At 39.0% G+C, this 12527-nt stretch overlaps 2 protein-coding genes and 1 long non-coding RNA gene across 7 annotated transcripts in view; all 3 read right to left on the bottom strand.

The window, feature by feature from the left end:
• Positions 1-553, bottom strand: part of LOC135203577 (uncharacterized) — a 139970-nt gene extending 139417 nt beyond the window's left edge. For 2 of the 5 annotated variants that reach the window (XR_010311960.1, XM_064233332.1), the window contains exon 1: positions 450-553. The gene's annotated coding sequence lies outside the window, so the exon portion shown is untranslated. The remainder of the gene's footprint in view (positions 1-449) is intronic. The other 3 variants (XM_064233338.1, XM_064233336.1, XM_064233334.1) reach the window with 3 other exon arrangements.
• Positions 554-3901: 3348 nt separating this feature from the next.
• Positions 3902-6091, bottom strand: LOC135203312 (uncharacterized). Its single transcript, XR_010311912.1, has 3 exons — positions 5963-6091; positions 5176-5359; positions 3902-4636 (listed from the first exon to the last, which is right to left on the bottom strand). It is a non-coding gene; the product is annotated as an uncharacterized LOC135203312 (long non-coding RNA).
• Positions 6092-10202: 4111 nt separating this feature from the next.
• On the bottom strand, positions 10203-12018 carry LOC135203420 (uncharacterized). The gene is made up of 2 exons (XM_064233146.1): positions 11790-12018; positions 10203-11446 (listed from the first exon to the last, which is right to left on the bottom strand). Exons 1-2 carry the CDS (start codon positions 12016-12018, stop codon positions 10203-10205), a joined length of 1473 nt encoding a protein of 490 aa, XP_064089216.1.
• Positions 12019-12527: the final 509 nt, after the last annotated feature.

The raw sequence follows: 12527 nt of genomic DNA, 5'->3' as shown, positions 1-12527 counted from the left end.
ATCTCGGGTGTCAGGACGCGTTATAATGTACTTTTTTCGGAGGGTGGCTTGCGTTGATTGTAGGTGGCCTGCTTGGCCTGCTGTGATGTTCACTACCCCTATTTATAATTATCTTTGAAGGTCATGGTAGGGCTACCTATTTCCTCTTGACACTCCTGACCAATTTGGTAGCTAAGGTACCTAGTAACTAAACAAGTGCCATAAGTGCCCTCTCTCATCACGAGCCACAAGAAAATGGAAAACGATTCCACACTGCGGGAGAGGAGATAAGAAAGACGGGTCCTGCGCCATGGGCAAGGACGGACGCCTTGGTAGGCCTAGACTAGTAGATAAGGAGAAAACCATAAAAAAACCTACTAAATATCATAAATACTTCCTACTTACATAAGTTTCTATAAATAAAAGAGGTTCTACGCACTTAAAAAGTTTTAAAATTGGCATCTACTTACATAAAGGAGATCCAAACAAATAGATTACTCGGCTGGATTCAGTACATACTAAAGGAAGAAGTCTACGGTGGAAGGGGTTTGTTTTGAGTCTAATGGGGAGCAGCATTAGCGGGCAAAACACATGGAATTGGATGGACGGGCTGTGGCTCCCCCAAGGATGGCTTGTGATTGGCTGATATCGCTGTTTCCGAAATCATTGATTCACTGGCGGTATATGTGCAAATTATTTCATTAATCCATCTGACTTTAGATATATATAAACGTAAATCCTTCATAATTTCTTATATAAATGATAAAAATGCAGATTTATACTGATATTATGCCAATATAATCACACGAAAGACGAACTTTTATCAATAGTCAATGCGGATCAAACACAAACGAACGGATGGCTTCGTAGTATGTCAACAATAGTACGTATATTTATCTCACTGTGGGAAAATACGAAATACACCTGGCTATGCGGGTGCAAATAAAAGGCCTTTTAATAATTTTTGTCTGTAAATTACATTAGTGGGATATTATTCGAAATAGCCTAAAGTATTGCTTTGATTGGTACTCTTCATACATACGTAGATAGCTATACTCCATAAACGGCATTGGTCAGAAGTCAAGTAGGTGAAGGGAGGGAAGTTAAGGAACAGCTGACGTGACGTTGGCTGAATGGCGGGAAATTTCAGTTAATGCGTGTCAATGGTACTGAGATTTTCTTTTCAGAATGCTTTGCATATTTACAAAAATTTTCCTCGGTGTGGCGAAAAATAATCCAGGTCGGGCCATGAAACCACAAACCTGACTTACTCAAAAGAGACATTGAAATACCTCGCGTAACTAAATCAGCAGGATTATCCTCGCTCTTGACATATAACAACCTGATGTTATGACTGGACTGCAAGTCCTTGATGTGGCGAAAAAGATGGACTTATAGTGGACTGTATTGTATGCTTAACGTTGTTACTTGGTCAAAAACCGCTAAAAGCCTTACGTAACAACTCCACAAAACTCCCTTTGCGGTTTCTAAATTACGGGGAGATATCTCTCAACCCAATTCATTATTAACGAGGATAACACACCAATATCATAATAATAGTAGCACAATTAAGTACTTTCACTTACTGAGCAGTCCTTGTAGACATGAACTTAGATCATAAATCGCTACAATAGATACGACGAGAGTACGTCCGCTCTCTCTCTCTCTCTCTCTAAATGTTGCGAGTGCTCACGGGTTGATTTTCAGACCTTAGAGGACCGCTGTATTATCTCGTTTCTAAAAGTTATTTGCATAACCTTAAAATATGAACACAATAAAGGTTTATCAGATCAATTCATATTCACCATCCACAAAACTGAAACATAGGAAAAATGAAATAAAATCGAAGGATATTGAAACGCATTTGATATATGTAAAGTTAAAATTAATTTAATGACTAAAAGTTAAACATATCAAAGAGTAATAACATATAAGTGACAATGAAATTAATCACTCAAGGGGAATTGTAAATCAATGGCACTCAAATGAAACAAATTATGACAAAATTCAAAGAATCAGGGCAATCGCCCTTTCTAAATCCACACACACATCACTACACAACACTAGATAACAGGTCACCTCAAAAGTTGAGCCAAGAAGCTGTTCGTTCCGTCCTGCATTCGGGTTTTGTTGGGGAAAAGAGACAAGTTATTCAATTACCACGAATGTAGAAACTGAGTTACAAGGTTTTCATGAACATAAAAAACTTTACAATAATTATCAAGTTCGTTGTCAAAAATAAATTCCAAATATAATAGTGTGCAACTTCAACATATTTATTAAATGTAGTGAATTAATTGGTGGTGTGTGTCAATACAGTTTTGGGCGATATCATGCCCATACAGTGTACTACGCACATACGCATACACACCCCTAGAGGGGCACGCAAAGGAGCGTTCAGAGGGGCGAACTACTACCCTTCATTTCCCCTCCCGATCTTTTGACCTCTCCTAATGGCTTCTCTGGCGAGAGGCACAAACAAGACCCAATAACACCTTCAACTCTTACCATACGCAATATGCGCAATACATTCACCAAGAGCAATTTCATATACATAAAGACAAATGAATTATCATAACTAAAACAGTAATTATACTTCGTTATTAAAACGTCTACTGACGTTTATGTCAAAAGACTTCGTCTTTGTGTAAAACCATCTTTTCGGTGCTAAGCGCACCACAGATACTACGTACTAGACTAGAACATAGCAAAATCAGATAATATAATGTTAAGTGTCATTCTCAAATAGATGTGGTTCTTTCACCCTTATTATGTCATGCAATGTAGACGTACATATCTTTACAAAATATATGGGCATGCGAATATATTTGGTTTTCACATGAATACAAATACAGTAACATAGTTCCTGTCTGTCGATTACCTGACAGACGGCAATACGCTGTGAAAATCAATCAATAATTTCTTATGAGACAGACACTAATAACTATAATAAAAGAAAAATAGCATGGAAACAAGTGAATACACAAAAATATTAGAAAATAAAATCGTTGTGAGTGGAATTCCTCACACCCTCCCCCACCATAATTCATACAACACATGTAAAGTGTCCTTATAACGCTCCTTCTCGAATCAACTGTTTTCTTTGTTCGTCGGCCTTAGCAGCAGTTCTTCTCATGGGCCGACGGTCAGACATCACTTGTAGAGGCGGGGAACCTGTTGAGGTCGTAGGGTCATCCTCCACAACACTCTCTAGGACGTCTCCTACGTCCTTGGTTTCGGCCCTCTCCGTCGTCTTCTTTGTTGTTTTGTTTATAGGCTAGCCTCGTTTTTAATGGGCCCCATTCACGCACCGGTACTACGTACCTGCAGGTCTCCGTTTGGGGTGCGGAGCTTCAGTGGCCGGACGACCCGAAAATGTACCCATACATTACGCAGTGCGGTCCATGAGTGAAATCAGGTTAGTCTACTATCGGCCAGCAATGTGGAAGGTGTTATCAGAGAGGGAGCTGCAGATTCTAGCTCTTTGTATTGTAGCTTACGAGAAACGTAAGCAGCCGAGAAGGAAGAAAAAGGTTTGGATGAAGGAATGGCTAGCAAAAAGAGAAGTACTATCACACACAAACCTGTTGTCCACTTTAGTATGGGAGCCTCATGATTTCTTTAACTATCTACGAATGGATGACTCTACATTTCGTAAGCTTCTAGACCTTGTGGCACCACCATACTGAGGAAAGACCTTGCATGAGATCTGCTTATATCACCAAGGGATAGACTTGCTGTAACTCTCCGGTATTTAGCAACAGGAAGTCTTACGAAGACCTGAAATTCAGCGTAGCAATATCACACAAGTTTTGGGACGCATAATCCCAGAAACATGCGAAGTTATATGGAAGGTATTAAGGAAAGAATATATGAGGTAAGTATATGATATTTAGTTGTTTATATACATGAAGGTCACATATGAAGCTGAAAACAATATTACAAAATACTGCGCATAATTATACACCCTATAATTATAGTATATTAATTTATATCATTATTAGCTTTGTATCCTCACATACATTACATTTTTAGGTTACCCAAAGCTCCCCATGAGAAAATAGGGTGTGCAGAAGTTCATTATATGCTTCCTATTTTTAATCTTATCAAATGATGCCAACATTTGTATTAAACATTAATATAATGTTCAACCATAAGAATTGCAATATACTCTTTGCTATGGTAAAGTAAGAAGTATTAAATGGAATGTTCTAATAGCTCAACACAAAACAACAGCCCTATAATAGTAGCATGCATTGTAACTCTCTTGTTTGTTTATGTCAATGGACAATGAATCTCCAAACAATAATGTTTGGTCGATTATTCTTGGACATTATATATATGTAGCATTCATGACCCTACTATCATACCTAAGATGTCCAAATTCTGCGTCATATAGAACATCATTTATTAATTTTTGAGCAAATTTTCGTTGTTCATCGTCAACTTTACGCAATTTACTTGCAATTAATTTACCAAACAAATCATATTCATCTTCACGTGCTCCCAGTAATTTGTCCCCAATAATGCCCAATACCTCATCATCCTTGTTGCTCACTGACGGTCCCGGTTGGCGGCTCCGTTTTGCAGGTGGTAATGGATGGGGTCTTGAAACTCCAGGCTGGGATGTAGACTGGCAGTCCATCTCGATCATATCCTTAAATTGGGACAAAAATAACATGGATATTAGTATTATTGAATAAAGCAGTATTAATAAATAGCATTATGCATTTATCTCCACAGTTCCCACATTCGAAGGAGGAATGGTGCCAGATTGGTCAAGACTTCGAAGAAATGTGGCAGTTCCCTAATTGCCTGGGCGCTGTAGACGGGAAACATGTAGCAATTGTTCCTCCCCCTAATTCAGGATCTTTCTTTTACAATTACAAAGGATTTCATAGCATGGTTCTCATGGCAGTCGTTAGCGCAAATTATGAATTTATATTGTGTGACTTTGGCACTAATGCGAAGAATTTCGGACGGTGGTGTAATTGAGAAACACAGTTTGGGAGAAGTTAGCCAACAACTACACTGAATATACCAGATCCCGTAATAATTAGATCCTCAAATCGGACCTTGCCTTTTGTATTTGTGGGTGATGACGCATTTGCAATGAGACCAAATTTTCTGAAGCCATTTAGTCACACAACAGGAAAGGAGGAACAAGTATTCAATTATAGATTGTCTCGTACCCACCGCGTTGTGGAGAGTACATTCGGAATATTAGCTTCTAAATTCCGCATATTCCATTCCCCCATAAATCTCGATGCAGAGAATGCAGTTTCTGTGGTCAAGGCTTGCTGTATGTTTGCACAACTTTCTTCGGCGAGAGAGGGGTAACCGTAATAACAGGGCCTGCAACATCCTTTCTGATACCCAGCTAAAAGGAAGAAAAATGGAAAAAGGCATTCACCCCTTAGCTAACACATTACTATGAGGCAAAGGAAGTACGTAACTTGTATTTGGAGTACTTTAATCAGGAGGGTAGGGTTGATTGGTTTGAATGATAAGATGTAATGATGAGTCATTGTGCAGGCTAAATATCCACATACGTGGTTAACTCTTATCACTTAATGTTTATTACTGCTTATGTCAATCTATATCCCAACCGTAGGAGATTTTGTACCATTGGAATGTGGTGAGGGTTATGTAAGAAAATACATTTATATGTATTACAGGTAATTATGAAATAAAGGTGTGCATTTATATTCAGTATAATGAATTATTACCTATATTTACTGAGTATTATTCCTTTCACGCTCAGGTGACATAATTCATTTTCAGGTTATTATTAGAATATTTTATTCAGATTAGGAAATGTATATGGATGACAAAGGGAAGATTGCGCAAGTCTTTACACTTTTAAGTTTTTTTATATTCGTCTAGAGCTCTATAGAATAGTTTGATGATTCCAAGAAAAGGCTGCAAAAAGGCCTCACGAGCGTGAAACGTTTTAATATGATATTTAAAGGTGTTTACATACCTCTTCAATATCTGATGATGATGTTCTTGGTGTTTCTTGGTCACGAAGGAATAAAAGCTGGTCGTAGTACCACAGACTTGGACGATAGACCTCATCTGTAGCTGCCCCAGACTTCTTTGAATTTTCAACGGTTTTTCATTTCTTTCCCGAAGGAAATGCGCTGTTGTTTATCATCTTGGTTACCGTGTCACGGTAGCACTCCCACCTTCTCTCGAAGTTTCTTCACCAATGTCTCATACGCTTCATTTTTCATATTCCTGTTTGAATAGTCTTTACTCTTAATATTCCATATACATGGATATTGCTTTGTATACATAAATGGAATTCGTTTCAAAAATCTTTTGTACCCCATACATCAATGAATTCGTTCCAAAATATTTTATCCACCCAGATGTCTGACATAGTGCTCGCCTACTAAATGGGTTCTTCTACTGCGACTTTTAACCATAGACTGAGGATAAGCCTGCAGGCCGCGTCGAAGACACCTCACATACATTCAGGCCTGCTCGAACAGGTCTCGAGCTGTCCGGTCGCCTGTGAGTTCGAACCTGAGGAATAAAATCCCGCCATACATGCAACGATACAGTTAAACCACGCCCACAACGTTCTCACCTGAAGGCTGCAACTGAGCGTGAATGGGGGCCCTAAGGCCTCGCTGGTCTCGCCTACTTCATTCTGTCCGCTTTCTGTTGTTGATTCCTCTCTGACATTACATTCGAGTGGAATGACTTTATTCAAAGGTCTCGTAAAATTTCCACTTGCTGTTTTTATCTCGACTGTCCTTATAACATTATCAGGACCTGCGTGGTTTCTCGATGATTCCCAAAGGGTACTTGTGTCTTTTACAATTATCATTTACTATAAGGGCCAAATCTCCTATGCTTAATGGACAGATGGCTAAAGACTCGATGTTTCTGTGCCTCTCTCTAAGAGAAGACAAATAGTCTGTCATGTAGCCACAATTTCTCAAACTTTCTTATCGTCTCACACAGTCTTGCATAGTTCTCCCTCAATTCGACGTTCTCATTGAAAGGAACGTAGACGAACTTGTTCAAAGGAGGAGCCATTGTAACAGCGCTGCCGTTTAAGAGTCTGGCAGGGGTGAGCGCGATGTCGGCGTTATCTTCGTTGACATATGTTAGTGGCCTGTTATTGATGATATTGATGATGTTCTCGGCTTCAGCGACGATGGTACTGAGTTCTATAAACGAAACTTTTTCTGTACAGTGCCCTTTGTAAGCACGATTTCACCACTCCGATCAGTCTCTCGTAAAAGCCGCCTTTCCATGGTGATCGGGGTGTTGTGAACTTCCATTCTAAATTATGATCCGTCATATAATTTCTTACTTCGGGCTCTTCGCTGATATCTCTTAGAAACTTACTGGCTGCAATGAAGTTTGGCGCATTACCACTTATTAAAACTTTCGGAAGTCCGTTCCTTGCCGCGAATTGTCTAAAAACGAAGAGGAATTCTTGTGCATTCATGGATTTGCACACATATAGGGCAACCGCTCTTGACGTAGCGCATTTAAACAACAAGACATACGCCTTCTCGTTCTCAGCTTCATTTTCAGACACATTAATGTTTCCCGTATAGTCGACGCCAACACAGGAAAAAGGGACTTGATGCTTAACTCGTTCGGGTGGTAACGGGGGAAATCCAGGCAGACTTAGAGGTTGATTTTGTGCTTTCTTACACAATAAGCACTCTTTCAGGATCTTCTTAACGGACTGTCTCATTTTTCCAGCCCAAAACTGTTGTCTCAATATAACCACAAGTGTATTCGGTGGTTGGGGCATGCACAAGTTGCAAGTTTGAGTGTGATAATGAGACTATAAGTTGCCATAAGGGGTGTCCGGCTGGCGACGTATACTGGATGCTTAGCGAATTCTGGCAATTCTGCATTATGAAGTCTTCCTTGGCACCGAATGACACCACTTTCATCAACATAAAGTCCTAATTGTCTCATAAGATTCCTTAACTCAGAGGGAACACTAGAACTGGTTTGTACCCAATTAGTCAACGCATAATATAGCGTTGGAAAAGCTTGACGCTGCATGATTCTGATTAAGACAAGTAAATTATTACTTTCCCTGAATTTATCAGGAAATATTCTTCTCCCAAACAAGATTAATCTACCTACAATCCTTAATGCTGTTTCAATGGAGAAGAACTCAGAACAATTAATACAAGTACATCATCATCAGGTTTCTCAAACTGGTTCTACAATAATTTCATTTACATTAACAGACTCGATGTAAACTACATCCTCTTGTTCTGGAAACTTATTCTTGTCAATAATCCAGGTCGGGCCATGAAACCACAAACCTGACTTACTCAAAAGAGACATTGAAATACCTCGTGTAACTAAATCAGCAGTATTATCTTCGCTCTTGACATATAACAACCTGATGTTATGACTGGACTGCAAGTCCTTGATTTCCTTTACTCTGTTGGTTACAAACACTTCTTTAGATCTTTCATAAAATACCCAACTCAAAGCTACTTGGGAGTCACTCCAAACAGTACAATCTGAAAATTTATCCCCAAAAATCTCTAGCAAATGAACAGCTAGGCGCATGCCTATAGTCAAAGCAAGTAATTCTTGACGGGGAATAGTGAGTGAGGGGCTCGGAGCTACTCGAGACTTACTAATTAGCAAGTGACTTGTGTGCTTACTGCTAACAACATACGCACAGGCTCCATAAGCCACATGAGAGGCATCAACAAATACATGTAAGCTACAAGTTCCTTCATTAAAACAAGATCTAGGGACTTTGATCTCCTCAATAGAATTGAGTTGGTTTAACAATTCATCGAACTCTTTCTTTAAATCCATCATCAGTTCGTCATCCCAGTCAGTTTTCAGTTCCCACAATTTCTTCACAAATAGTTTTCCCTTGATTGTTACGGGCGTTAATATTCCCAAAGGATCAAAGATGGTTGAAAGGAGAGACACAACCTTTCTCTTAGTCAAAGTACAAACATTTCCTAGATTATTCAAATATGTAACAATCTGAGAAGGCATCTTTACACCCAATGAGTCATTACAGGTATCCCACAAGAGACCGAGTAGTTTTACTGCATTCAAGTTGACAGTATCTGGGCTATGTTTATCATTAAATGAACTCAAGTTGCTAGCCCATTCTCCCAAGGCATATTAGCTTCCACATAATTTGGTTTTACCTTATTACTCTCGAGTTTCTAAAATCTTCACATTTCTCATAAGTTTTCATAAAGTTATCCACATAAAAGGACTTCTTTACTGAACTGGCAATGGGATCTGAATGGTTCTGCAAATGATACTGTATTGTCTGATTCAGCAGAAAAGGTGAACAAGTTGCTCCAAACAATAAAACCTTAAATCTAAAAGTCTTGACATGCTTAAAATCTCTATCAGCAAACCATAAGAATCTTGTGAAATCTCTGTGATTTTCATTAATTCCTATTCTAAGGAAAGCTTTACTTATGTCTGCTACTACAGCATATTTGTTCTGACGAAATTCCAGCAGCATATCTGTCAATTTCGTCGCCAGATTAGGTCCCGCATGTAAACAATCATTGAGGGACTTTGCATGGTGTGACTCCTTACTACTTGCATTGAAAACTATCCTAATTGGAGTCTTAGCAGATTCCTTAAAAAACTGGGGTGAGGTAAATAATGATTAATGCCATCAACTGGATCAAAGGAGTTATCTTCTAACTTTACCTCCTCAATAAATCCTAACTTAACATACTCATCTAAAACAGACTGATATTGATCAAACATAACTGGTTTAGACTGAAAGGTTCTCTTAAGCGAATATAATTGACCTAAAGCTTTTCTATAACCCGTAGGGGGTCTGGCATCGCTCTTTAATGGCAAATCAATCGTATATGTATTATCATCTTTACAATAGTCTCATTAAAATGTTCGATCGCTGCTTGATCGTTATAGGATCGCGCATCCTTCCCGATGCCGATTGTATCTAATGACCACAGTCTAGAAATATCCTCACCGTCAAGAGGATTTACAGAAGCAGTGACTCTCGAGCAAACTATACTCTGTGTACTTATTACAGATCTTACATTTTCATCATCACTGATAACATGACAGCCCAACTGGGTATAGGACCCAAAATAACAGCACCGGCGGGCTACCAGCAAACATAACACAGGGTCATATTTATCGTGACAATACACAAATGCATTATAATAATCACACCAATAATCAAACCTATATCACTGAGGGTATCTGATTCAATATTCTTCATCTGCCAATTTAACACCTCGTTCTTGCAATCGCAGATACACGTTGTGTAGACCAGGTATGTGTATGGAAGTGTTAACATGATTACAAACAACAGCATTTAATTTGATACGTTTCGTACCTGCTCGAACCATTACTCTTACTACATCAAACATTCTAGTTTCAACATTATCTCCAAACGGAATTAATGTAAGTTCCACTTGTTTTATGGGCACTAAGTTCAATTTCTCAACATCATCTGGGTTAATGAACGTTCTTTGAGATCCGCTGTCTAAAAAGGCTCGAACCGGGATCCGATTCCCATCATTACTCAATAGAAGGGTGGCTGTCGGTAACGCTGTCGGTCGAAGAGATGCGACATTTTTCACAGTTACTTGATTACTGTTAACATTATTCTGAGAATTTCTCTGATTACTCGTGGCCGCAGATTTCTGGCTAGTACTGAAACTAGGCTGCGATTGAGCAGTTTCTATAGGCTTATTATCAACTCTACTATGACCTGATTTGGTGCTAGAAGGTTGCTGAGACGAATTTACATTGACGCTCGTAGAATTAGGTATAGTCCTAGCACATAGGAATGTATGATGTTTACCATTACAGTTAAAACAATATGTCTTACTCTTACTGTTACATTCAAATAAACGATGACCCTTTCTTAAACAACCAAAGCATAGTTGTAATTCATTGATACGAGCTCTTCTAGTCTCTAAAGTATTGTATTTCGTGCAGACCTTACCGCTGTGTTCGCCTTGACAAAAACAACAAGAAAAAGTTATTTTCTTAGGGGTATTTCTAACATTAGTTCTGAAAGCACTACTAGGCGAATTAGCTTGACGCTCGTTTTTCGAACTCGTGTTACGATCATTGCCACTCTTAACTGGGTTGGACGGTGATGGCGTGGGTTTATGCATATTACTTCTACCTAAACGCTCAATTAACTTCTCAATGCCCTTTCTCAATTGATCTGCACTGAGTTCACAAGTATCATATCTCTGATACAAGGCTTGCAATGTTTCCTTTGATAAACACCGCTTGATAATTGCTTTCTCATTAGAGTCGCCGCTCGTAATACCTGGTAAAGCGTCTAACTGATGAACGATGCTATTCCATTTCATAAGGAAATCCATCAGTTGCTCTGCATCATGCTCAGGGTGCGGTAAACTTAACAGCCGATTTCTTAAGTTCTCTTCTAATTTCCCAACGTTGGAAAAACGAGTTTTCAGTAGGTTTATCGCTGCAGTATAATTAGCTGGAGTTATAGTTAAACCTCAACGGTTTCGCATGCTTTACCCTTAAGATAACTAGTCAGCGTAGTAAACTTGATGACATCATTCATGTCCTGCCTATCATGAATAACTGCTTTAAAAAAAGTCCAAAAAGGATACCATTGCTCAATTTTGCCATCAAAAGTAGGTATCGTAATTTGAGGCAACTTAGGTTGCGGAATACTAGGGGTAGCAGGTACCGCAGGTGTCGGATTAACAGGTGTGGGCGCGGGCGCTGGGGCAGGCACGGGTGTGGGTGCTGCTAACCAATCGGTGAGTTTGGAGATTTCGTTGTCGCGCTAGAGAGGTAACCGTTAGTCCTCGTTATAGCATTTACTAATTCTCGACCCTTAATCTCTTTATAATATTCAGAAGCTGCTGTCTGTAGTGAATCAGCTGCTTTCTGAAGGGAACCTAAACGCAGTTTAATTACTGCTGTAGACAACTGTTCAACACGTTTTACCTCATTCAAACGTCGTTCGATTTCACTTATAGCAGCCTCATACAAAATGAGGGCATTGCTACAATTGTCTGCGTCCATGGTGAAAATTTTAAGGCAAAATCACCTTACAAAACATACAAAGTTGACAATAACAATTACAAAATAGATCTCAATAATATCGAAGTAACAACACTTCCTCGAAAAACAGTGATACACAGAAAAACATTCAAGTTAACAATCTGTGTTCTACAAAAATAATTCTGGTCAATACCGTATTACAAAACTCTTATTCAAGAGTCAAATTGCAATGAGACGGAAGAATACACATCGTCTCGTTACATCTCAATACTTATATGTGAACCACATCTACCTTCAAAAAAGGAGAAGGACACTCACCTAGTTGTCGACCCTTTATCTTTGGTTGTCGTGTGTGTGTGTGTGTGTGTGTGTGTGTGTGTGTGTGTGGTTGTTCAAAAACTGTGCCAACATAAAATGACTCTAACTAATAAGGGAAAGGGGCTGTAAACAATCCAATAACAAACGATGGTGATATAGAATGATCTAATTCCAAGTTACAAAGATCCCAAATAATGTGTTCAAATATCCAG

This window comes from Macrobrachium nipponense, chromosome 36 (assembly GCF_015104395.2).
Source record: "Macrobrachium nipponense isolate FS-2020 chromosome 36, ASM1510439v2, whole genome shotgun sequence".
NCBI classification, from domain to species: domain Eukaryota; kingdom Metazoa; phylum Arthropoda; class Malacostraca; order Decapoda; family Palaemonidae; genus Macrobrachium; species Macrobrachium nipponense.
Note: the sequence above shows the minus strand (reverse complement) of the source record. Positions and strands in the feature narration are given on the sequence as shown.

Coding starts and splice junctions, on each gene's coding strand:
- LOC135203420 (XM_064233146.1), bottom strand. CDS start 12,018: ATGGACGCAGACAATTGTAGCAATGCCCTCATTTTGTATGAGGCTGCT. Junction 11,447..11,789: donor TGCTATAACGAGGACTAACG/GTTACCTCTCTA, acceptor ATTATACTGCAG/CGATAAACCTACTGAAAACT.